Genomic DNA, 26,056 nt, shown 5'->3' with positions numbered 1-26,056 from the left:
TGAAAGCCTAAAATGTTATAATAAGGGGTGCCTTAAGTACAGGCTGAGATTCCAGTTACTAATTTCTTAAGGATTCCCCCAATAAACTAAAGCTAACTGTACTCTTCCCTTCCAGAGAAATAGAAAGAACCATCTAATGTCATTGTGATGATATTCCTTGCTCTTGACTATTCTGTTCAGATGAAGAAATAATGTACTCTTATTTCTTATAGATATCCTACCCCTCCTGTTTACATCAGCTCAGAATTAGGCCCATGGTATATAGATCTTTGTTTTCAGTGCATTCTTGTATGTGATGTTCAAATGGAATCCGTGATGGTGACTTTGAATCATTCCAATTATGTCATCCTTCATTTCAGGGGAAAACAGCCAAGGAAGAGAAGGAAATGCGGACGTTGCAACTGCGGAGCCTACAGTATTTGGAACGATACATCTATCTGATCCTGTTCAATGCCTACCTGCATCTGGAGAAGAAGGACTCTTGGCAGAGGCCATTCAGTGTCTGGATGCGTGAGGTAAGAATTCTCCTAGCTCCCACAGTTAGCACTTAGGAAGAGAAATCAACTGCATTGAGTGTGTGTTAATGGGGCCTACACTCAATCCTGCATTTGTATTAGAGAGGAAATGATGACTGGCTCAGGCAGCTGGTTTTTCTGATTACCAGTGTGTTCATGACCAAAGGTTTCACCAAAGCAGTATTTCATAAACCTGTTCTTCTCTCATGTTTGCAATGGACCTCAGAAATGGCTCATCTTTGTATATAGGGTTTATATGCTAGCCCATCCACAAATCAAATTCAGTTTGGCTGAATGCCGAAAAACTATTGCCTGGAAGGGGAATGGTGATTTCTGAATACGGAAAAAGACCCACTTGACCTACTGTATAGACTAGGCGCAGACCAATAGAATAATTTTCTCCAGTCCTTCCTCTTGGTCCACTTCAACCAAATAAAGAAGCCAAATGAAATAATTTAAAACATGTTTCAAATTTATTGCTAGTGACACAATTGCTTTATCAGGTAGTATCAGCAATACACAATCCCACTATACAGCAACACATATTGGTCCTTATCTGGATAGAAATTGTTAATGTAAATGAAAAAACCTTTTAGGTACATGGGAGGTAAGCTTCCTATCTGAGCTAGTGAAGTGTATACTTGAAAAACTTCCATTAGAATGTGTGCCCCAGAGTGTGGGTGCTTAGCTGAATTTATCCAAACCTTTGGTCCCATTTCCCCACAGTAGGCCCTAGTCAGCTGCACCTTCCACTCCAGCTGCAGAAGTAGTCCTGCCATTGCAAGTGAGAAGGGGCAGGGATGATAGGGTGAGTGTAAGGACTTCCCCCAATTTTCTCCCTCTAAGAAACTTTATGAAAACCTCACAAACATGTGTGTACTTTGGGTACATTCATTTCAAGGGATTGTGGTGGTGGTTTAGGCTGGACCTTGGGTTTTGGTTTTGTTTTGGGGGTTTTTTTTGGGGTGGGGGGGGCATTGTTTTTTTATTTTTAACTGAACCCTGCTATGAGGTTCCAGTGACTAGTAGTACATATAATAAAGTAATCCTGCCATTTGTGATAAAATTACCCAAAAGAGCAACTTTTTATTTGTTACTTGTGTTTTTTACTTTCATCCCCGGCCACGTTTCTACTTCCTCATTGTCAACAATTGCTCACAGCCACTAGCTCTTCACCTTGCCTCCACTCAGAGTTTTCACAGAAAGAAACACAAACCTCCTAGAAACTGTTCACTTGCAGTCATATGTTGCTGTAAATCCAGAATGGGTTGTTGCCACTGCAATCCTGGATTTACTCTCATGGAAAACAGCTGTTTTCTTTTTTTGAGCCATTGTTCACAGGATGTCCTGATTAGTATCTGAATGAGCACTTGTGTTATGATGTCCAATTCTGTGTCACACCATTTGCGTCTTCATGTCTTGACGCAGTGTCCTGATAGGGTGATACAATATGATCATATCCTCCGATAACTTTTGGGCTCTGCAGTTATCCTGTAGCGTAGGTGTGGGACTAGCCCATGAATCTGAGGATGAGTGGTAATTCAAACACATGAGACATGACCAAAGAAAAAAACTCAAACCCTTTCAAGACAGTTTTAGACATTTCAGCTGGTATATACAAGTCCCATTTCTTTTGATCATCCAGAATCCTGCTGTGAGCCTGAATGTTTGGTATTGTTTAGTGTGCTGGTAAGATGGCAAGTGGACCTTTTATGGAAATATCCTAATTTTAAATTGGATCTCCCAAGCACTGCTGCTGCCTCAGTTTGATTCATTCAAACAGGAGGCTTAGGGACCTCCTAACTATTTTGTCTTCAGTCATGTTTAAAACTACTGACTATCTATTTAAATAGCAACATTTTGGGCTGGAAGGAGAGCTTGCAGCCAATCTAGTTCCTCCACCTATCTGTCTGCTTTGCTGCCCTATAATGTTTTTTCCCAAAAAATGCCTGTTTCAATTTCACTCCTGTTTTGAGTATTCCCAGTTACATCCTCTCTTCCTTCCTCTGATTGCACCTGTTCTACATACTAAATATTCCTGAACTCCCACAAGTCCCTGCCGTTTTTTTATCTGCAGTTCATGCCCTCTTTTTTGGAGTCACCCTGTGATACAGTCCAACCTGTGATCCATCCTACACTTCAATTTAAACCTGAATTAGATTAACTGAAACCTATTCTGGGCAGCTGGCACTGTTTACATTGTTAAAAAAACAGAAGGCAATTATGGTTTGGCAGTGCATGGATTCCATGAAATTTCCCTTCTTTACTTCTCTTGCCTCCACATTGTAGCCAGTTCATTGCCCTTCTAGACAAATAGGAGGGGATGGCATTCATTTTAGTACCCATCAGCATCATGCTTTGGTCAGTCAGAGGTCACTGCTGAGTGACACTAGTTACCCCCCTCCCTGCCATCATCCTATCTGAGATGAAGTGCATCACAGCAGTCGCAAGCTCAGATCGATGTGAGAAAGTTGTGCCAATTTATTGAAGGTGTGATTTTTTTAAAAAACTGATTTAGTTAAACTGGTGCAAAAGGCTATATGCATGTTCTTACTCTGGTGTAAACCAAGCTTATTTTGTTTTAGCTTAAAATGGTTAGGAATCAGTTTAACTAAACCAAAACAAGTGTGTCTACACAGGGTTTTGCACAAGTTTTATTATATCACTTTTTAAAAAGACATCTTCTGTCATTGCCACTGTTCAACATCCTAGCACTGGTACTGCAAGATTTCTTGATGTTTATCACCAGTCCAAATTCCTGGCATCACTGGGACAATCAGTACAAGTGTAGAGATGTGAAAAACAGAAGCCACCTTCTTTTCCAAATGGCCTTTGTGGGTACCTGGAAAATTTGATCTCTTTGCTGCATGTAAGGTTGTTGACAAATTCGAAGGTGTTCAGAAAAGAACTACATAAATTATTTGAAGTCTAGAAAAACTGCCTTTCCAAAGCACCTCAGTCTATTTAGCTTAACAATGAGATGGTAAAGTGATGCTTTGATCACAATTGATAAGTACTACCTGTAGAGAAAATTTCTGATAGTAGAGGGTTCTTTAATTTAACAGACAAAGGCATAACAAGTTCCACTGTCTTGAAGTTAAAGCAAGACAAATTCTGACTAGAAGTAAAACATTGAGGGTAGTTAACCATTAGAACAGCTTATGTAGGGATCCGGTCTCTTCTGTCACTTAAATCTTTTAATAAAGTTTAGGTATCTTAAAAGATGTGCTCTAGATCAATCAGAAGTTATGGGATTAATGTAGGAATCACTGTGTGAAATTCTATGGCCTGTGTTATGCAGGAAGTCAAATTAGATTATCTTCATGTCTCTTCTGGCCTTAAATCTATGGATGAAATCCTGGCCCCATTGAAATCAATGGGAGTTTTGCCATTGACTTCAATCAGGTCAGCATTTCATCCTGTGAATCACTGCCATTATGACATTGCTCCTTCCTCCCTGCCCACTGCACAATTACCTTGGAAGAAGAATTTTGCCTTTACAGTTAAATAATGAGTATTTTTCTGTTTCTTTATTAACCCGTAGTTTTACCATAGTACAAATCTGAAAGCAGTATCACCCATTGTATTGAAACATATGACTCAGAGCTCATGTATATGTTTACAAACTAGAGCCTCGATGGGGCTGGGATATACAAAAAGTGCTCCATTCAAAAATTCTCTGGGTGGTGTCAAATGAAAGTAAGTAACTAAGTGAAGGTGTCCAAGCTGAATGCATTAATGTTCACACCTAGACCAGCTCTTAAAAGGTGACCTAGGAAGGGAAAAAATTGGGCTTGTGCTCTCCTTACTGAATTAATGCGATGAAAGTCTGAAAGCTTTTGTGTCTAGGAGGGACGGGATTAAAGGAAATGGCAAGTTTGTGCTTTTTTAGCCTCCCCTGCCCGCCCCCCGATTTTGTTTAAGCATTAGAAATTCAGGTCTTGTCTGCCCTGGCAGACTCTGAGATGACTGAAGAACTAGTGAAATGACATCACAAAAGTCAAGTGTGTGAAAAGTAAGCAACTGAGAGGTGAAGGGAATTTTAGTCAGTGTTTAAAACTTTCACTAAAATGTTCTCAGTTGGGAGGTTTAAGTTACATTCCTGTGTCTGTATTTAGACACCTAAATAAGTGTATAGATTTTCAGTGGTGCTGACCACATAACAGCTCCACTGAGATCCATAGGAACTGCTGAATGCTCAGCACCTTTTGGAAAATCTGGCTTCTGATTTAGGTACTTAAATAACTTTAGGCCCCTACTTTCTTTTAAAATTTGACCTTTTAAATTTTTTTTTTAACACCTATGTAGGATCAATGACTCATGAACATTTTGGATAAAGAATGTCTCTTTATTAGTGTCAAAAACTGCACCCTTTCCATTAGGTGTTTGAGTCACAGTAACCATACTGTGAGAGCTAGACTACACTTAAGACAATGCAGCTGTACCACTGTAGTGCTTCAGGGAAGACACTACCTGTGCTGATGGGAGGGCTTCTCTTGTCAGTCTAGGTACTCCGCCTCCCCGAGAACCAGTCTGTCCACTGTCCACCCTGGGGGTTGGGTAGATTTAACAGTGTGGCTCAGGGGTGTGGATTTTTCACACTGACCTAATTTCCTAGTATAGACCAGGCCTGAGACCCTAGAGGGCTCTTCAGTGAGGGAGAGGCAGACTTGCAATCACTGACATTTCTGAGGTAAAAATCAAACAGAAAAAGAATTATTTAATATCCCCCCCACCCCCCAAAAAACCCCAGAAAGTTAGGCTCTCCCTTACTACATCATAACGATGTTAAACATGGGTACAAGCCCCCTTTTTTTTTTTTTTTAAAAGAGCAAACTTTTGCAGATCGCCTTGACTCCTAGTCAGAAGTGATTATTCCTGGTGAACCTTTTGAAATTATGAAAACCATCTTTGGAAGTAGGGAATGGACAATATAAATAATAAATTCATCCCCACTCCACAAACTAGACCAAACCCTGCACTGTCTTTAGTGCTGGGACATAGGTTTCTGCATCTGAAATATCAGGGTCCCTCTTGGGGAATGATTATATTCCAGTGGTAATTGCCATGATTGAGACAGCTGCTGTCAGATGGAAACAGCTGAAGGGTATGCATATATTGTGAAGCCTGTGAATTCTGGACTCAGATTGCTCCCATCCTTCTCTCCCTTTTTCTTTCCTCCTTCTGCCTCTTAGCTGCCATGGTTTCTCTGCATGGGGGAGATTTTTGCTGGAATTCACCAGTGTACCTTTTTGTTCTTTCCTGCTGTCTCCGTGCACTGAACTTCAGAACGTCTGGCTTCTGGGTTGCCGTTGATGTGTTAATCTCAGTTCATGGTTTGGTCAGATGGACGTGCACAGAAAAGAATGGAATTTATGTGTATTCTTGATAGATTATGGCTGATTTGTCAGCTTTTCCAGCTTTGATATTTTGCTTGCTCTTTTTTCTTTTCTGAAGTGAGTTTAGCAACAGTAAGAAGAGAATTTGTTCATATATGTTCTAAAAAAAGTAGCAGGAGGGAGCTCCCCTCCCTGGGGTAATAACTGGACCACTTTTGCCATCCTTACCAACGGACAGTAGAGTGAAAATCTCCCAAGTAATCTTATGATGATGATTTGATGATGTCACCACTAAATCAGCTCCTTTGCCTCTAAGGGTGCAATGGGAGGGAAACTTGCTGCAGGGATATTTCTGCTACCGCTGGTCGAGTGCTTTTTGGACTAAGCTAAAGGAGATGTAGCATATTTTGATGGTGGGAGTTACTCACTAACTGGCTTTTGATTTATAGCAAGGACTTCCATGAGAGAGTTTGGGATGGATACAGGCTAGGATGTGGGGATAATTAAAGTGTTTGTCCCACATTTTAAGAGCTAAGAAATAATAATATACATTATCTTTGTGTGACCATAATGGCAGAGAGATCTTTGTTGTGCAGGACCATGTTATCTGACTCTTGGATCCGGCAAATCTGGAGTTTTCTGGTAGCACCACAGCATCCTGCATTAGTGAGCCGCTTGGGAGCATCCTGAGCTGTTTCCTTCAAGAGTTTGAGCAGATATCCGACAACCAGACACCACTCTACAATAATCTAATATAGCCGGTACTCCTAAGGGCCCAAACTCGCTAACCTCAGTTTCTCATTTTGTGTATCTGGGGGGTCATGGTCACAGCTAGCATGGAGGATAATTAAAGTGTTTGTCCCACATTTTAAGAGCTAAGAAATAATAATATACATTATCTTTGTGTGACCATAATGGCAGAGAGATCTTTGTTGTGCAGGACCATGTTATCTGACTCTTGGATCCGGCAAATCTGGAGTTTTCTGGTAGCACCACAGCATCCTGCATTAGTGAGCCGCTTGGGAGCATCCTGAGCTGTTTCCTTCAAGAGTTTGAGCAGATATCCGACAACCAATACACCACTCTACAATAATCTAATATAGCTGGTACTCCTAAGGGCCCAAACTCGCTAACCTCAGTTTCTCATTTTGTGTATCTGGGGGGTCATGGTCACAGCTAGCATGGAGGGCGGTTCAAGTCCCACTCTCCCAGGATGGTGTGGAAATATGGTGTGTATTGTATCTTAATTTTGAAAACCTGAGGATTGGATAGGAAGGAAACTAGGGACCCATCTACCATACAAGTACAACCAGGTGTTTGCAAATATTCTGTGAACACCTTTATCTGTTAGATGTGTTCGTAACAATTTGTGGCCCCACAACAGCATTTTTCACAACACAACCGTGTATCATCTGAGTTTGTGCATCCACACCTACACGCTGGTTAATAATGTTTACACCTGTGCATTCTGGGAAAATCTGAGCAGCTATCCTATATTGCCTCAGAACATGCACAGAGTGGTGTCAGCAACACATGCAGCAGTGTGCTCTGGGATGTCCTGCCTAACTGCTTACACAGGCATAGGTATAGGGTCTCATTCACATGGCAAAACAGGTTACAGGAACACAAACATATGCTGGCTTAGGCCCCTTGCAAGGGTGAAACATGGTGAGTTGCCATGGTTACAAACTGAGTAGAGACTAACCACTAACTGGTTACAAACAGTTAAAAATTGTATTGCAGACAGAATTTTAATCATAACTTTGGGGTGATGGGGTTTAGCAACACCCCTGTTTACCTCTTCAGATCATGGCTTGGGGTGTGTGTGTACATAAAATGTTTGTAACATGAATTTCCATTTCCTCTGTGCGCTTTTTCTGCTGCTTCTCTTTCCTGGTTTATACATCTGGCAAGTATCCTTAGAGGTTAATAGCTTTCTTGTCCTGGAAGTAGTTTTTGGATTAAGATGATTTTATCTTTTGTCTGCTAGGAGCTTTGTTAATGGGGCCTTGCTAGGTTAACTTTCAGCACACAGCATAGGTGTACCCCCCTTCCCTCCCACCCATAAAACAACGCACAGTAAAAAACCTGAACACCCCCCCCCACACACACACACAAATGTTACTGTTGAAAATGAATCCCTGTAGTTTGAAATGGTTTGGCTATTTGTACCTCTCTAAACAAACAGAACAGGAAACAATACAACTCTTCAAACAAGTCTGGGCTGGGTCACGTCTCTAGGGGATGAGGTCATGTTGAGGAAATGAGGGAGATAGAGTGCAATCCATTAAACTGAAAGAACGCTTGTTGGAGCAGTGAGGCAGAGACAGGCTGCTTCTTTCTTTTCTCCCCCCCTTCCCCTTCTCTCTTTTTTATGAGGTATTAAACTGCCCCTTGAAAGCATTCTCCTCCTCCCCATTATTCCCAGGCACAAAGGGCTTTTTGAGGCTTCTCCTTTATCAGGAGTTTGGCATCTCTCATATCCAAGCAATCAGCTCTTTCTGTGCAGCAGTCCTACTCATTTGACGCAGGGAAGGTTTTGTAGATGCATGCAAAGGTTGGTTGAGTTGGTGCACTCTCCACATCTCTCAATACAGAGATTAAACTTGTGTGTGTGGCGTGTAAGGGGGTGGAGGGGTTAGCTGAACTGCACATTTGTACAAGCTCTGCAGAGGTGGGCAGTCCAGGAAGTCCCAGTGCACTTAAACATAAAATTCAAACAACAACATTTCATTTGCCTAGAATTAAGATTACTTATGTGCAACTCTCAGTAACGCGGTCAATGAAAATCAAGAAAATCACTGGTCAAGGCAACCTTCCTTCAAGTTCTTTAACCCTCCACAATCAATATTTGTGGGAAGTGTAAGGGAGCTCGCTGTGGAAATGGGGGGTCTGGGTGAGCGTTTGGGTGTTAAAGGTTCTTAGATGTCCCCCATCACTGTAGAATGGGCATGGATCAGCGTTCATGTTGTGCTCCCAGTCAGTACCTGGCCTGGGCCAGGAAAGCTGATGATCTAATCAGTGGACGAAATTTGGGAATGGATTCTGGTCACGTGCCACCTGAGGCATGTTGCGCATAAGCTAAGAAGACTGTAGAATCAGAGCGCCTGTAATACCAACATTGATGCGTCCTCCGCACATGTGACAAATGCTCTGTTAACATCTTAAACTATCACATGATGCTCAAATCCTACATCTTAAACCCAAGTTAGAATTCTTTTCAAAAACGTAAATGATGGCTCCTAGCCGCAGGAGCTGAAAGGGAGCAAACTCCATTCTGCTTCCTTGGCCAGCTTAATCTTTTGGCATCCAGGTGGTCAGACTTCCTATGGTGATGTAGCATGATGGGATGTCATGAATTCTGCTAGCAAGAGTTAACTGGGACAAACTAAAAGGGTGATGGGGACAAATATGCTAAATATGAAGCAGCATATTTGTCAATTCTCTCCCTCCTCCACTGTTTTCTGTAGTAGACTGTTGTTCTTGCTTCATGCAGTTGTACCCATTGCAGTGTGAACGTACCCCATTGCACTTCTCACCTGGGGAGTTTAAAGCTAAAAAGTTAAATATTCTGGCAAATTTCAGCCCTCTCCCATGTCTCAACCCTTCAAAGGCTTGATCATAAACTAACTGAATGCGTACTGTACATGAACACAAATCAATTCTGAATGCTTCTCTGTAGTGAGGCCTAGTCTGAAATACCCTCCCTCTATACAAAGCCATAGGTTTTTTTCCTCTAAATGCACTTCTTTATAAAAGCCACTGTTCTATTTTTTTAAGGACTTACTGGGTCCCAAAGACCCTTTTCATAAGCAGAATTCATTGTATAAGGAAGAATAAGCTTGATCTGAACAGCATAAACTCTGAGTCTGAAACTGTAAACCACAGGTCTAATTTCTCCAGGGAGAAAATACAAACTCCATTTCTTAAATGTCATTCATACGTTTTATTTGTGTGTGTGTGTGTGTGTGTGTGTGTGTGTGTGTGTATATATATATATCATATATAAAATATACACTAAACTGTCTATAATGAGCCACACCAAAACCCTGGATCCAAGCAGCCTGAACTTTGGAAAAGTTCTGATCTGGAAAGAAACATCATAAATAAATGTTTTATTAATTCATTTGGATTTATACAAATCAGACATTAGAAAAACATACATACTCTGGTCTCTTTGCTTCATATTAACAATACAAATACTACACCAGCAAAACTAAACCTAGCAACTTGACCCAAACCAGAAAATAAAATAAAAACTAAAACTACCCAAGTCCCAGCCCTGAACACACCTTTCCCTCCTTGGAACCTGGGAAAAGAGATTAGCTTTGCAGTATTCCCTGAAGGCTAACAGATTCAGGCTATATTGGTGTAATGTGGTTGCCTGTGCCTTAAGGGGACAGTGGCCTGACGCTGGCCAGCCCCATACAATTAGCCCTGCTTGCCACACCTGGGATGGAGTGTGGGGTTTAATTAGTAGAACCAGCTGAGTGTGAAGGAGCTGATTCTCCTATGATCAGCAGCAGGAAGCTGCAGAGAGAGAGAGAGAGAGGTGCCCTGGGAGAGAAACAAGAGTGAAGCTGGAGTGAGAGACTTCAGCAGAAGTTTGTGAACGCAGGGATTGGCTACTGGGCACGAGGAGGCTCTAATAGGGGACTCTGAGGATATGTCTACACTGCAGTTAAACACCCATGGCTGGCCCATGCTGGCTGACTCAGGCTCACAGGGCTCAGGCTAAGGGACTGTTTAATTGTGGTATAGATGTTCAGGCTTGGATTGGAGCCCAGACTCGGGGACCCTGTGAGAGGGAAGGGTCCAAGAGCCCAGGCTCTAGCCTGAGACCAAAACATCTACACCTCAATTAAACAGCCCCTTAGCCCGAGCTCTGCAAGCTTGAGTCTGCTGGCACGGCCAACCCTGGGTTTTTAATTGCAATGCGGACATACCCCGAGAGTACGTCTGCACTGCTATTTTAAGCCCCAGGACGTGATCCCTGTGAGCCCCGAGTCAGTTGACTTGGGCTCTGAGACTCACAGCTGAGTTTGTTTTGTTTTTTATTTTTTCCCCGTGTATATGTACCCTTAGTCATTCAGGACAATCCAGGGAGGGTATGACCTGGGAGACCCCAGCAGGAAAGAGTGGAAGTGTGGATTTGGGGAAGATTTTAAAACTTTATTTTGGGTCTGATTTTGTTGTTTTAAAAAATCCAGTCCCAAAGAGGGGTGTGGATGAACCAAAGAAGAGTTGTTTTGATAGTTTGGTTGTAGGGGCCCTGAGCTGAAGAGGGAAACCGAGGCAGGGTGCCTACAGAGTGATGCTAGGCCATAAGAGGGTGCTTGGGAGGTGTCCAGCCCATTTACAATTGGACTGGGATGTACTGAATTCTAAAGTTCAGAGCCATCCACAGAGAAAGCTCTGTCAGCTGCTCCACTTTATTAAATTAAAAGTGTTCCAAACTGAGCACCTCTAATTGTAACTATGGTGATATCACGCTGGAAGAGAGACCTTATTGTTAGTGTACATGTGTGCATAGGGCTCTATACATTTATAAAATCTTGTCCATGCATCTGTGGTGCATCTCAGTTGCACCTAGGCATCAAATACCAAAATAAAATCGAAGATGCAGTGTTTGCAAGTGACATGTACTCTTCAGCTGCGGTAACTTAGAGTGACATTCGATTTTGGGCTTTGAATTACCTTTAAATTTTGTGCAAAATATTGTTTTAGACGTTAACATTGAAGAGAGACTGGGAAGACACTAAATTTGCACCTAAAGAGCCTCAGTACAGTGAAAAAGGATCTTCCAAGATTAAGCAAATAATGAGGAGGCAAGTGAGGTGTACATAGGTGGTGTTTAGTTATTGAGTCATTCTGAGCCCTGGTCTACACTAGGACTTTAGGTCGAATTTAGCAGCGTTAAATCGATGTAAACCTGCACCCGTCCACACGATGAAGCCCTTTATTTCGACTTAAAGGGCTCTTAAAATCGATTTCCTTACTCCACCCCTGACAAGTGGATTAGCGCTTAAATCGGCCTTGCCGGGTCATATTTGGGGTACTGTGGACATAATTCGATGGTATTGGCCTCCGGGAGCTATCCCAGAGTGCTCCATTGTGACTGCTCTGGACAGCACTCTCAACTCAGATGCACTGGCCAGGTAGACAGGAAAAGAACCACGAACTTTTGAATCTCATTTCCTGTTTGGCCAGCGTGGCAAGCTGCAGGTGACCATGCAGAGCTCATCAGCAGAGGTGACCATGATGGAGTCCCAGAATCGCAAAAGAGCTCCAGCATGGACTGAACGGGAGGTACGGAATCTGATCGCTGTATTGGGAGAGGAATCTGTGCTATCAGAACTCTGTTCCAGTTTTTGAAATGCCAAAACCTTTGTCAAAATCTCCCAAGGCATGAAGGACAGAGGCCATAACAGGGACCCGAAGCAGTGCCGCGTGAAACGTAAGGAGCTGAGGCAAGCCTACCAGAAAACCAGAGAGGCGAACGGCCACTCCGGGTCAGAGCCCCAAACATGCCGCTTCTATGATGAGCTGCATGCCATTTTAGGGGGTTCAGCCACCACTACCCCAGCGGGGTTGTTTGACTCCTTCAATGGAGATGGAGGCAACACTGAAGCAGGTTTTGGGGACGAAGAAGATGATGATGATGATGAGGTTGTAGATAGCTCACAGCAAGCAAGCGGAGAAACCGGTTTTCCCGACAGCCAGGAACTGTTTCTCACCCTGGACCTGGAGCCAGTACCCCCCGAACCCACCCAAGGCTTCCTCCTGGACCCAGCAGGTGGAGAAGGGATCTCCGGTGAGTGTACCTTTTAAAATACTATACATGGTTTAAAAGCAAGCATGTGAAAGGATTAATTTGCCCTGGCATTCCCGGCTCTCCTGGATGTACTCCCAAAGCCTTTGCAAAAGGTTTCTGGGGAGGGCAGCCTTATTGTGTCCTCCATGGTAGGACACTTTACCAGTCCAGGCCAGTAACACGTTCTCGGGAATCATTGTACAACAAAGCATTGCAGTGTATGTTTGCTGGCGTTCAAACAACATCCGTTCTTTATCTCTCTGTGTTATCCTCAGGAGAGTGAGATATCATTCATGGTCACCTGGTTGAAATAGGGTGCTTTTCTTCAGGGGACACTCAGAGGTGCCCGTTCCTGCTGGGCTGTTTGCCTGTGGCTGAACAGAAATGTTCCCCGCTGTTAGCCACAGGGAGGGGGGAAGGTTGAGGGGGTAGTCACGCAGTGGGGGGAGGCAAAATGCGACCTTGTAACGAAAGCACATGTGCTATGTGTGTAATGTTAACAGCAAGGTTTACCCTGAAAGAGTGTAGCCACTGTTCTATAAAATGTGTCTTTTTAAATACCGCTGTCCCTTTTTTTTTCTCCACCAGCTGCATGTGTTTCAATGATCACAGGATCTTCTCCTTCCCAGAGGCTAGTGAAGATTAGAAAGAAAAAAAAACGCACTCGTGATGAAATGTTCTCTGAGCTCATGCTGTCCTCCCACACTGACAGAGCACAGACGAATGCGTGGAGGCAAATAATGTCAGAGTGCATGAAAGCACAAAATGACCGGGAGGAGAGGTGGCAGGCTGAAGAGAGTAGGTGGCGGGCTAAAGACAGGGCTGAAGCTCAAATGTGGCGGCACCGTGATGAGAGGAGGCAGGATTCAATGCTGAGGCTCCTGGAGGATCAAACCAGTATGTTCCAGTGTATGGTTGAGCTGCAGCAAAGGCAGCTGGAGCACAGACTGCCACTAAAGCCCCTGTGTAACCAACCACCCTCCTCCCCAAGTTCCATAGCCTCCACACCCAGATGCCCAAGAACGCGTTGTGGGGGCCTCCAGCCAACCAGCCACTCCACCACAGAGGATTGCCCAAAAAACAGAAGGCTAGCATTCAATAAATTTTGAAGTTGTAAACTTTTAAATTGCTGTGTGGCGTTTTCCTTCCCTTCTCCACCACCCCTCCTGGGCTACCTTGGTAGTCATCCCCCTATTTGTGTGATGAATGACTAAAGAATGCATGAATGTGAAGCAACAATGACTTTATTGCCTCTGCAAGCGGTGATCGAAGGGAGGAGGGGAGGGTGGTTAGCTTACAGGTAAGTAGAGTGAACCAAGGGCCGGGGAGGGGGTTTCATCAAGGAAAAACAAACAGAACTTTCACACCGTAGCCTGGCCAGTCACGAAACTGGTTTTCAAAGCTTCTCTGATGCGTACCACGGCCTCTTGTGCTCTTCTAACTGCCCTGGTGTCTGGCTGCATGTAACCAGCAGCCAGGCGATTTGCCTCAACTTCCCACCCCGCCATAAATGTCTCCCCCTTACTCTCACAGATATTGTGGAGCGCACAGCAAGCAGTAATAACAGTGGGAATATTGGTTTTGCTGAGGTCTAAGCGAGTCAGTAAACTGCGCCAGCGCACCTTTAAACGTCCAAATGCACATTCTACCACCCTTCTGCACTTGCTCAGCCTGTAGTTGAACAGCTCCTAACTACTGTCCAGGCTGCCTGTGTACGGCTTCATGAGCCATGGCATTAAGGGGTAGGCTGGATCCCCAACGATAACTATAGGCATTTCAACATCCCCAACAGTTATTTTCTGGTCTGGGAATAAAGTCCCTTCCTGCAGCTTTTGAAACAGACCAGAGTTCCTGAAGATGCGAGCGTCATGTACCTTTCCCGGCCATCCCACGTTGATGTTGGTGAAACGTCCCTTGTGATCCACCAGAGGTTGCAGCACTATTGAAAAGTACCCCTTGTGGTTTATGTACTCGGCGGCTTGGTGCTCCGGTGCCAAGATAGGGATATGGGTTCCGTCTATGGCTCCACCACAGTTAGGGAATCCCATTGCAGCAAAGCCATCCACTATGACCTGCACATTTCCCAGGGTCACTGCCCTTGATATCAGCAGATCTTTGATTGCGTGGGCTACTTGCATCACAGCAGCCCCCACAGTAGATTTGCCCACTCCAAATTGATTCCCAACTGACCGGTAGCTGTCTGGCGTTGCAAGCTTCCACAGGGCTATCGCCACTCGCTTCTCAACTGTGAGGGCTGCTCTCATCTTGGTATTCATGCGCTTCAGGGCAGGGAAGGCAAGTCACAAAGTTCCATGAAAGTGCCCTTACGCATGCAAAAGTTTCTCAGCCACTGGGAATCGTCCCAGACCTGCAACACTATGCAGTCCCACCAGTCTGTGCTTGTTTCCCAAGCCCAGAATCGGCGTTCCACAGCACGAACCTGCCCCATTAGCACCATGATGCATGCATTGGCAGGGCCCATGCTTTCAGAGAAATCTATGTCCATGTCCTGATCGCTCACGTGACCGCGCTGACGTCGCCTCCTCGCCCGGTATCGCTCTGCCAGGTTCTGGTGCTGCATATACTGCTGGATAATGCGTGTGGTGTTTAATGTGCTCCTAATTGCCAAAGTGAGCTGAGCGGCCTCCATGCTTGCCTTGGTATGGCGTCCGCACAGAAAAAAGGTGCGGAACAATTGTCTGCCGTTGCTCTGACGGAGGGAGGGGTGACTGACGACATGGCTTACAGGGAATTAAAATCAACAAAGGGGGTGGCTTTACATCAATGAGTATTTCAGGCAGGACTTCACGGAGGGTTCCAATAAGAAATGGTTTACCTAAGTAATTGTTCTTATTGGAACAAGCAGGTTGGTCTGGCCTCTGATTGATGCATGGCTAGATTTACCTCGCTGCACCTTCTCTGTGAGTGACTGCAGTGTGACCTAGAGGAATGAGTCCCCTAGACGGGGGAAGCAAATGAGTACAAAACAAATCTGGTCTATTTCTTGTTTTGATCCACTACATCTATCTTTTACATCTTTGGCTGGCAGCAGAGGGTGCAGAAGGACTGCAAGCCATCCACATCTCATGGCTGCTCGGCAGAAGATGGTGCAGTAGGACTGCTACCCATCCTCATCTCTTGCCTGCCTGGCAGAGGATGGTACAGTAGGACTGCTAGCAATCCGTATCGCCTGCCTGCTCACCATAAGATGGTTCAATAAGAGTGACTGCAGGATTAAAGAGAATGACCTGGTCAAGTCACTCCAAATTTAGTCCCTGCGCCCATGTCTGCCCATGTGACCTGGTCAAGTCACTCCAAATACCAGTCCCTGCTGATGTGGCCAGGAGCACCTCGGACATGACGATGACGGCTACCAGTCCTACTGTACCTTCTGCTGTCACAAGGCAATGGGTTGATACTGCTGTGTAGCAATGCAGTGCCACATCTGCCAGCACCCAGGAGACATACGGTGACGGTTACCTGAGCGGGCTCCATGCTTGCCGTGGTATGGCGTCTGCACAGGTAACTCAAGAAAAAAGGCGCGAAATGATTGTCTGCCCTTGCTTTCACGGAGGGAGGGAGGGAACGGGGGCCTGACGATATGTACCCAGAACCACCCGCGACAATGTTTTAGCCCCATCAGGCATTGGGATCTCAACCCAGAATTCCAGTGGGCAGCGGAGACTGCGGGAACTGTGGGATAGCTACCCACAGTGCAACGCTCCGGAAGTCGACGCTTGCCTCGGTACTGTGGAAGCACTCCACCGAGTTAATGCACTTAATGCACTTAGAGCATTTTCTGTGGGGACACACACACTCGAATATATAAAACCGATTTCTAAAAAAACGACTTCTATAAATTCGACCTAATTTCATAGTGTAGACATACCCTGAGCGATGTAAGAAGGTAAAATAGAGTGGGCAAAGGGAGTAGAGGGGGCTGGGACTCTCTCTGTCTCTCTCTTTTTTTTTTTTTATCTGTGCATTGAGATTAGCCTCTCTCTCATTTGTGTAGGCAGTAAGTGGGGAGTCTCTGGCTTGTGTGTTGTGGGAAAACCTCCTCCCCTCTCTGTCTCAATTAGCCCTGCTAATTCATATTGGCATGTTTGATCTTTTCGGAATGAGATGAAAGGGGCATCTGCCAACTCTGGTTACAATCAGAGCCTGCCCAATCTCGATTGAAGGGACTGTGCTGGAAAAGGACATTCATCACTTTGAGGGGAGGGAGGGGGAAGAGAAAAGCGCCACGAGTGCCCTGCCCAAATCAGGGGTGTAGAATGCAAGGGGAGGAAGGAATGTTATCTGCACTGCCTTACCCAACATTCTCTTCGAAAACAAAATCGGAGTTGAAATGTGCTCTGCTGTGTTCAAACTGAAATAGCTGAGGGAAATGGCACCTCATTTATTTCCTTGTTTTCATTGCCAAACAGTGGGAGTAGGGAGGGAGAGGCAGCTTAAGTGCTTCTAGTGCCCTGAGCAAAACTGAATTACAGAGCTAGTCTTGCCCACCCCAATGCGTGGTTAGACATGAGAGAGTATGAAGCAACAGATCTTTGCTGACTAACGAAGCATTGGGATTCCACTTCAGAGGTGCCAGCAGAAGCCTCTTTGTGCTCTTAGAGCCTTTTTAGACGCACAAGTTGTATAGTTAAAGCAGTACAACCCCGTGGTGTGGCTCTACCAGTAAAAGCTGCTTTATAGCTATTCTTGTACAGGCAGGGGAACAAGCTATACTGGTATAAGTTACCTTTGTACAGATAAAACTGCGTCCACACAAGGGATTGTACCAGTATAACTCTAGTGGTATAAAATCATACCCCTAACCAAAATTGTACTGTTGGTACAATTTTATAAAACGTATACCAGCATAGCTGTGTTGGTCAGAAATGATGCTGATGTCTCCATCTTCCCATAGCGCTCTCGCCATCAAGAGTGTCTAAGCTTTTTCTGCCTTAAATGTTCCTACATGGAAACTGGAGTCTGCACGTCATTTAATTCTCTGCCCTTGCATTTGCCTAGAGGATTTCATTATTCCTAAAGCACCCTTAGTGGATGGGAGGGATGGCATTGTCTAGTCTGGAGTACCTTGTGCTATTGGCAAACTGCACTCACATCTGTGATTTTTTTTATACTAATATTTAAAATTTCCCTTGCCTTTGCTTCCTTTCCACTCTTAAGGGGCTCTAAAGTGAGAGGTTCAGTCTGTGCCCTGGGGATTCGTTTAGAATGTTTTTTGTTTTCCTGGCTCATAATGCCACCTGCAGTAGGCCATTTCAGGCATCATAAAATGAGGGGGTTCAGCTCACAAAGCTAGAGAGAGGAACAAGGTGCAGTAGCACCATGAGCCCCCTCACCACTTACAGCCACTAAAAATTCCACCGCACTTTTGAAGAGTAGTGTGTTAACCCTGGTGTCCTGGCCAGATTCCAGCCTGGGTCATTACACTTTCTGAGGCCTGATTCTCCTTTTACTTACAGTAGTAAATGAAGTTACACTGTGAGAGGAGAAGAAGGCCCTTCCTGTCTAAAGTCCCTCTGTCATTTCAGTTGGATACAGTATTCCCCCCCGCCCCAATATTAAGTAGCATCACTTAAATAGTGGCATGATTCCACATCAGAAGTGACTCTTTACAGTGGCAGGTGAATGATCCCTGTATACTACCTCTGTAAAGTGCTTGAGATGTTTCAGAATGAAAAATGCTATATAAATATAAGCAAGGCCCTAGGTCCTATGCAGCAGGAAGGCAAGGATTCAGGAGCGTCTTCCCAAGCCTCCCCATGCACTGTAATGAAGTACAGAACAGGCTGTACGGTATACCTTATTTTTGCGTTTGATATTACATTAATGTTGCACTACCCGTACATATTCAGTGTGCTGCTGATTTTATTTTTATATTGATAATGCAAGAATGCATTGTGGAAGTTATGGGGATGAGGAGGAAGCTGAGAGTTTTGGTAGCTGTATAGGGGACAGATGGGGTGGGAGCTAGTAATATGGAGAGAGATGCACTTCTTCTTTCTCTTCTGCCTTCTAGACAGGGGTGAAAGTCACTTTAAATTTGGGGACGGAGAACGAAATTCCTCATTTCCTACTCCAGCAAACATCCACTGCATCCTGGCCTACTCTCTGCTCTACTCCCAACAATGGAGAAGAACAAACTAATATGTGTGAAATAGTTAACAATGATGACATATAATGTACTTTCATTAGGGTTCAAAGTGAGATGGATGGGAGGAGTTCACACTTCAAAGTTCTAGTTGCAACCAGTGAGCAGTTTCAGGCGGGTCTGACTGCATTGGTAGATTCACTTTACGTTTTGCAGGCTTTCTTTGTGAGCATAGCAAGTAGAGACTTAATTTTTTAAAAACAAATGAAAGCTGAGATTCTGGAGCCAATTCAAAGAAAAAGCTGCCCTGGGTCCAGGGTTAGCTGTACCTCAGTTCCCTTTCTGGTCTCTCTAAATCACCCCCTCAGGGGATAAGCCTCTTGCTCTGACCAGTTTTGCATGGCATTTTGCCGTTCTCCCTCTCTTAGGGGCTCTGGTTATGATACCTTATGCACAGCAACCGCTCGTCTCACTGCAAATCTGATTTGGTTCCAGGCACCTGCGTTTCTTCCCTTTGGGAATCTGTGACCAGTGCCACTGAACAACAGCCTTCTCAAAGTATTTTTATTTAGTCGTTGGGACAAAGCATTAAAGAAACAAAAAAAGATTTTAAAACAACTAACAGCTGACACACACATTTAGTCTCATTACAGGAATAGAACAGACCCAATTCACATTCTCTTAAACCACCAAGATCTTTCTGTGCATGTCTGTCTCGCTCTCGCTCTGACTGGTTCCTTCTGACAGGTTCAACAAAGCGCCACCCTCCCTGTGTGGGGCCTGGGTCAAATTACCATATTGCTGAATCATTTTTTTGTTTATGGGCCCAGGTGTGAAATATCCTGGTGCCTGACAGTCGGTTTTTCCAGTCAATTGAGCATGCAATAGGGCCTCTCTGGGAGAATGCCCTCTTGATGGCTGCTGCAGTGTTTGGACAGTTAGATCCATTCAGTCTCAATGGGTTGTAATCCCCAGCCTGATGTCTGCCTGTCTCCTGTGGGTGAGTGCGTTGGAACTGTCTGCTCTCCTTTGATAGTCTAACACACCGTCTTAGAAGTCAAGCACATAGAGCACATTATGATTACAGACTGAAATGAGCAATTGATAGAGACACTTTTGGACACATATCATCACAGAAGGACAATTATGTGACTGATTACATGGCCATGTAATCACATTATGCAGGAGGATCTGAATACAAGATGGTATGATGATCATCATTTTCAGCACCTTAGAGTACAACGAACCTACTGATAGGATTTAGAAAGAGGGTTCTAAAGTGATATTTACTGTCTAAACAGTAAGGAAACATCACGAAGGATTGACCTAATGCTGACCATTATTGAAATGCTTTTTGGCCTGTTGAATTTTGGCAAAGGGGAAAGTTATGAAAAAGTCCTTATTTTATTCATGTGCAAATGAGTGCCCTCTACATTATAGAATAAAATGGCAGCTCCTCTGCTACACTCTTCAGTAAATCACTAATTAGGTGCAAGATTGGCAGCTAGCTTCCCAGACTGACAGCAGCTGGATGGGAGAGACAGAGACAGATGAAGGGTGTGTGTGAAAGTGGAAGTTCTGGGAAAGGATAAGATCAAGTCACTCAGAGCATCCCAGTGCTGAATTAAAAACAGGCATTGAGACAGGAGCTCAAACAAGCAGCTATTTATTCACTGCAGCAGCTTTGTTAATTGAAACACACACTGGGCATGATTCTCCTCTCGCTGAGATCAGTATAGAGGGCTAGAGGTAAACTTACCTGTTCAACTTAACTTCAGCATTTCCTGACTGAGTGGTTCACTTTGCACCCTTAACATTCTTTATTGTGTGGGGTGGCATACAAAGTGCGGAATGTGGTTTATGTGTATATAACATCTTCAGTAAGAATCCTGATTACCAAACATTTGAGACGTCTGATCTCACTGGTTTGGTAGAACACTTCTCTCTATGCCAACCTCTGTCTCTCACCAAACTGTGCAGTCTCTAAATCGATACTCTTTCTTTCTTAAGACTGACACATGCTGGATAACTTCCTATATGAGTCTTTATCTTCCCGCTGAAACCAAATTACATTGTGTGGATGTGGCTACACGGCAAACCTTGTCTATATTCACTGTTATAGCACCTTTCTCTAGATAGAAGCTTACCGGTTGTTTTTTCCTGAGTACTACACTTGTAATGCTTTTGTTGCCTGTGTAAGTGCTGAGAGCATCTGAAAATCTTTTTTTTTTTCAATCGGTGTGTAGGACCATGCATAAAAAGTGAGCTATCCAATAGCTTTTTATTTGAAAGATGTTGACTATTTATCTAGTTGACAACCCTGGGATGCTACATCAGTTATCGTCCATCCCCATGGATAATACAGAGCGCTTCCCCTAATGAAGAGGCTGTCATGCATTATCAGGCTGCAGGAGCTGTCTGTTCAGAGAGTCCAGGCATTAACAGAAAAGGAATTGATTGTAACAGGACTGTTTCCTTAGCATGCCCACAGCAAGGGCAGTGTATGTACACTATTTAAATCTGTCTCCCTTCCACCCCTGCTCACTTCACATATCCATGATGGGGGATGGTTGAGGCTAAGCTTGAGGTACTTCAGGGGAGGCATGTGCCTGGCTTATGGATAAAAGGAAGTCTTTGGGCTGAAGTGCTGTCAGTCCCTCTCTGCCCTTTCATAAGCACTACATTTTTAGCAAAAACAAGGCAACATTGTAACTTTTCCAGAACTCCGCCAAAGCTAACAAACCCTGCAAATGCTAACACAAACAGTTAAAAAGTGGCTTATAAAATGTTTAAGCACCAGATGTAGGAAAGTACGAGGTTTTATTTGTTACCATATGTATGACCATAGTTCAAGCTTTTGTTAGGTTAAGTATGTACTGGACCTGTCACAGTGCCTCTAACTACCCGCTCTAACAACAACCACAGCTCCTTTAACTACCCAGACATCTGTTGGAAAAGTAATATGGTAAAACACAAGATTTCCAATAAGTTCTTGGACTATATTGGGGACAACTTTTTGTTTGAGGAAGTGCAGGAAGTAACCAGGGGAACAGCCATTTTAGACTTGATTCTGACCAACAGGGAGAAATTGGTTGTGCATCTGAAGGTGGAAGGCAACTAGGGTGAAAGTGGTCATGAAATGATAGATTTCATGATTCTAAGAAAAGGAAGGAGTGAGAGCAGCAGAATAAGTACAGTGGACTTAAAAAAATAACAACCGACTTTAACAAGCTCAGAAAACTGGTAAGGTCCCATTGGGAAAAAAATCTTTAGGGATAAAGGAGTTCAGTAGATCTGGCAATTTCTGAAGAAAATAATATTAAAGGCACAACTGAAAACTATCCTGATATGAAGAAAGATCAGAAGAATAGTAAGAGGCCAATATGGCTCCATCAGGAGCACTTTAGTGAACTGAAAACTAAAAAGGAATCCTACCAAAAGTGGAACATAAGGAGGAGTACAAAAGAATAACACAAGCATGTATGGACAAAATCAGAAAGGCAAAGGCACAAAATGAATTGCATGTAGAAAGGAATCTAAAAGGCAATAAGAAGAGGTTATTTAAATACATTAGGAACAAGAGAAAGTTGAAGAATGTGTAGATCCTCTACTTAGCAGGGAAGGAGAAACTAATAACTGATGACATCAAGAAGGCTGAGGTGTTTAATGACTGTTTTGCTTCAATATTTACTAAAAAAGGTTAATGGTGACCAAATACAACTAATATTAACAACAAGGGGGAAGGGACACAAGCCAAAATAGGGAAAGAACAGGTTCAAGAATATTTAAATAAGTTAGAAGTATTCATATTGGCAGGACCTGATGAAAATCATCCTTGGGAACTTCAGGCATGAGCTGAAGTAATCTTGGAACCATTAGCAATTATCTTTGAGAACTCCTGGGGGAGGGGAGGGCCCCAGAGGAGCGGAGAAGGGCAAACAAATTTCTACCCTTCGCCCTGAAAGAAGTAGATGTTTTGTTGGTGGCATTATTAGATATTGTGTGACCCAGTATGCCCAAAGGTTTGGCTTTTGGTGATTTATTTGTTTTTGTTTTTGGTGGAGAGTTGTGCCAGGTTGGTGACCCATGGTAGTACTGCTGAAAGGAGCTGTTAGGAGAGACCAGAAGTGCTGCAGTGTTGTTAAAGATTCCTGTAATAGGAGCAAGTTTTGCACCAAGCAGAGGGAGAGAAAAATCCCTTTTTCTTTTTTCCCTTTCTTTCCGTAGAGATATGCAGAGCTGCAGCAGTGGACATCTGCTGCCTTCCCCCTTACTCACATCATTATCCCTACCATTGTATAGAAAGCACATTTCTGTCAGAGTTGCCCTTCTTGTTTTGTGTGGTGTTCTTTCTAATCCTGTTCACTTACCCCGGTGGTTTTACATCAAGGGCAACGGGAATGCCATCCTGGTACACTTCTGCGCTCGATATAATCCAGCCTGTATACTCAGAGGAAATTTAAGATTCTTCCTTCTCCCTTTCCCCCTCCTTTGCTTTCAGGTGGCGGCCAAGGCTGGAGTTTACGAGATCCTGAATCAGCTGGGGTTTGCTGAGTTTGAGAACCTAGAAGACAAGTCTCTCTCCAAGCTCCGCTATCGCTGGCAGGAACAGAGCTGTAGCCAACTTCCATTCCGAGGGGAGTTCATTTAGGACCTGATGCTGTGAGGCACCTTGGGAATTTCTGCGTTTCTCCATACTTGGCTGGTTCTCTTGCTTTTTATGGATGGGGGGAGGGAGAATTTGCCTTAAGGAAAGACTTTGTTTCCAGAAAGATTGGAGCAGGACGGGACACACCTTAAATTGACTTTAAAAAACAAAAATTTATAGTGTTCTGTTAGACACAATAAAAAATATTGTAAATTAAATAACAGGTGTCTAATTGAAAACATTGTGTAACCTTTAAAAAAAATCTCTGAAATGTTTAAAACAAATCTTCTTAATTTAGTGAATGTATTAGCAGCAAGTGCCAAATTTTTCATGGCCTTCCTCACTTTCCCACTATAGCAGTGCAGTCTATGCACTATATACAGAGAGAGTCATATAAATGTAAAAGAATTTGCAGGCCAACTTGGGATTCATGAAGAATCCTGTAGGCACTAGAATGAGATCTGGATTTTTATGTTTGTGCATATTTATTACACTTTTTAAAATTAACTTTATTAACAAACTAGAGGTGTTTGAGAAAAATATAAGGAATAACTTCCCACAGCCCTGCTACAGTCAAAAGCCCTGTTTCCAGAGCCTGTATGCTTATGCTGCAGTATGGCACCAAAGCTTCTGTTTAGCAAAAAGCCACATTTTGTGGATCCAGAAATGAAAGATGAAATCTTGGCTCAACTGAAATCAATAGGAATTTTGCCATTGAAACCAGGATTTCACACAGTGTATCTAAAGCAATTTAAAAAAAACCCTTCACAGAGGAAATAATAAAAAAGAAGGGATTGGAAAGATTGAAAAATAAGGTGAATCAAGTGTGTTCAGATACAGAATAAAGTCGCATTCTCACTATCACATCTGAGGGAGAGGCTGGTTGCAGAAGGTTTGGTGAGCAGAAATGGAATAGTCCAGAGCTAGCATGAACAGGATGACAAAATAAGATATGAAGTACAAATGCACAAGCATGCAGTCTGTCTCTTTCCAAATCTGCTTTCATCGGCTGCCAGCAGTTCAGGAGGTGCATACATCAGAAATTAAAAAGTGAATTTTTTGAAAAAATTAAAATACCAAGAGGTGTGTATTTTATTTGGAATTGTTCCTATTGCTACTTCAAAATCCAAGCACCAAGGCTTCTGTTGATCAAGCATTTTATTTTTGGCTTCTTTCTGATGGAGCATTTTGTTTTCTTTTCTTTTTATAAATGCAAAGCATCAGATCAAGTATTTTACATCTCCAGCAGGATATTTTAGGGTTTAAATTATTTGCTGGTGATATAACTGAATAGATAAATTGGTAACTTGCAAGAGGCAGTTGCTATTTCTTTGTCTTTTGTTACCTCTAACACAGCCATCTGACAGCATAAAATGTTTTCACTTCTCCTCGTCGCCTATAGTAACTGAAAGGTGGCTATGTTGAAGTGACGTAAAACCAAAATAAACTTGCTCGTTGAAGGTAGTTTATGGCACCGGTATGCAGAGAACTTTGAAACAGCCCTGTTGTTGACTGATTTCTGTTACAAACAGATGTATATCAATTTTTGTATTCAGTTCCTTTCTGATAATGGAACAGACACTGTATTTTTTGCAAAACTACTGTACAGCTGTATGCCTCCACTTTGTTTCTAAATTTTATGTGATCTTTTGGGTTTCTCCACGTGTGTGTTTATTATTTCATTAAGGTTAAAGATCTTTGTGGGGAGTAGGGTGCCTAAATACCTTTGAGGATCTGTGACTAAGTGTTCCCTGCTTTGCCAAAACAGTTTTGCAAAAATTCTTGTACTAACCTGATAACTTCATGTTTTATAGAGTGCTACTAACAAATCTATCATATTACAGGTTTCCTGAAGTTGTACCTTTAACATTTCTTGTAACTGGGCAAAGACCATTGTGGTTCTCCAAATGGACATTTTATTCCTTAAAGGTATGATGTCTGGGGTGAATTCTGGCTCCATTGAAGCCAATGGCAAAACTCCCAGTGACTTCAGTGGAGCCAGGATTTCACCCCTCATGTCCACATTTCCACAGGCCATGAACATTCAATGTATGGTTTCAGAAAACCTCTCTCTTGTACAGAATCTTTCTTACTGGGCTTCAACATTATTCTGCATAGACTGTCATAAGGCAACAAAAATGGCTAAAAAGCAATAAGCCCAGGTGCTGGGTAAAGCAAATGTGGTCTCTTTACCACGTATAACCAGTTCTAAGAGGTGCATTCAAAGCACCAAGCCTAGAAGAAATTGGAGACAGACCCTGCCTGCCCTTCCCTCAAGGGGGACTTCACATAGATCCTTTAAGGCATAAAAGGCTCTGGTAATTCAGTGGTTGATGCAACTGATGTTCTTTGACGTCTCTTAATGAAATTAAAACTATTCTGAAAGGGGATTGTTATCTGGGATCTAGGTACCTATATATTGGTAATTTCTGGGGCCACATTTTCTCTTGTGCAACTGAATAGAATGCAAACTCCTCTGAACAACGGGTAAGGATTTGTGATTCATTAACAAACTTTGGTTATATTTTCAAAGGGAGCATTTCTCTTTTGACCTTGTTTTGGGTCTTTTTTAATGCCACTTTTTAACCTTTGGGCCTGAATGACCCAACTGCATGCTTTTCAAATGTAATATTT

The 26,056-nt window shown here is 43.3% G+C and overlaps 1 protein-coding gene across 3 annotated transcripts in view; it reads left to right on the top strand.

Moving 5' to 3' along the window:
• Positions 1–25,072, top strand: part of PALD1 (phosphatase domain containing paladin 1) — a 193,205-nt gene extending 168,133 nt beyond the window's left edge. For all 3 annotated transcript variants that reach the window (XM_084635426.1, XM_084635428.1, XM_084635427.1), the window contains 2 exons: positions 360–515; positions 23,276–25,072. In XM_084635426.1, coding sequence (XP_084491552.1) covers positions 360–515; positions 23,276–23,425 — 306 coding nt within the window. In that variant the 3' untranslated portion in view covers positions 23,426–25,072. The remainder of the gene's footprint in view (positions 1–359; positions 516–23,275) is intronic.
• The last annotated feature ends 984 nt before the right edge of the window (positions 25,073–26,056 follow it).

The sequence above is a fragment of the Lepidochelys olivacea genome (assembly GCF_965140295.1).
Source record: "Lepidochelys olivacea isolate rLepOli2 genome assembly, chromosome: 7".
NCBI lineage: Eukaryota > Metazoa > Chordata > Testudines > Cheloniidae > Lepidochelys > Lepidochelys olivacea.
Note: the sequence above shows the minus strand (reverse complement) of the source record. Positions and strands in the feature narration are given on the sequence as shown.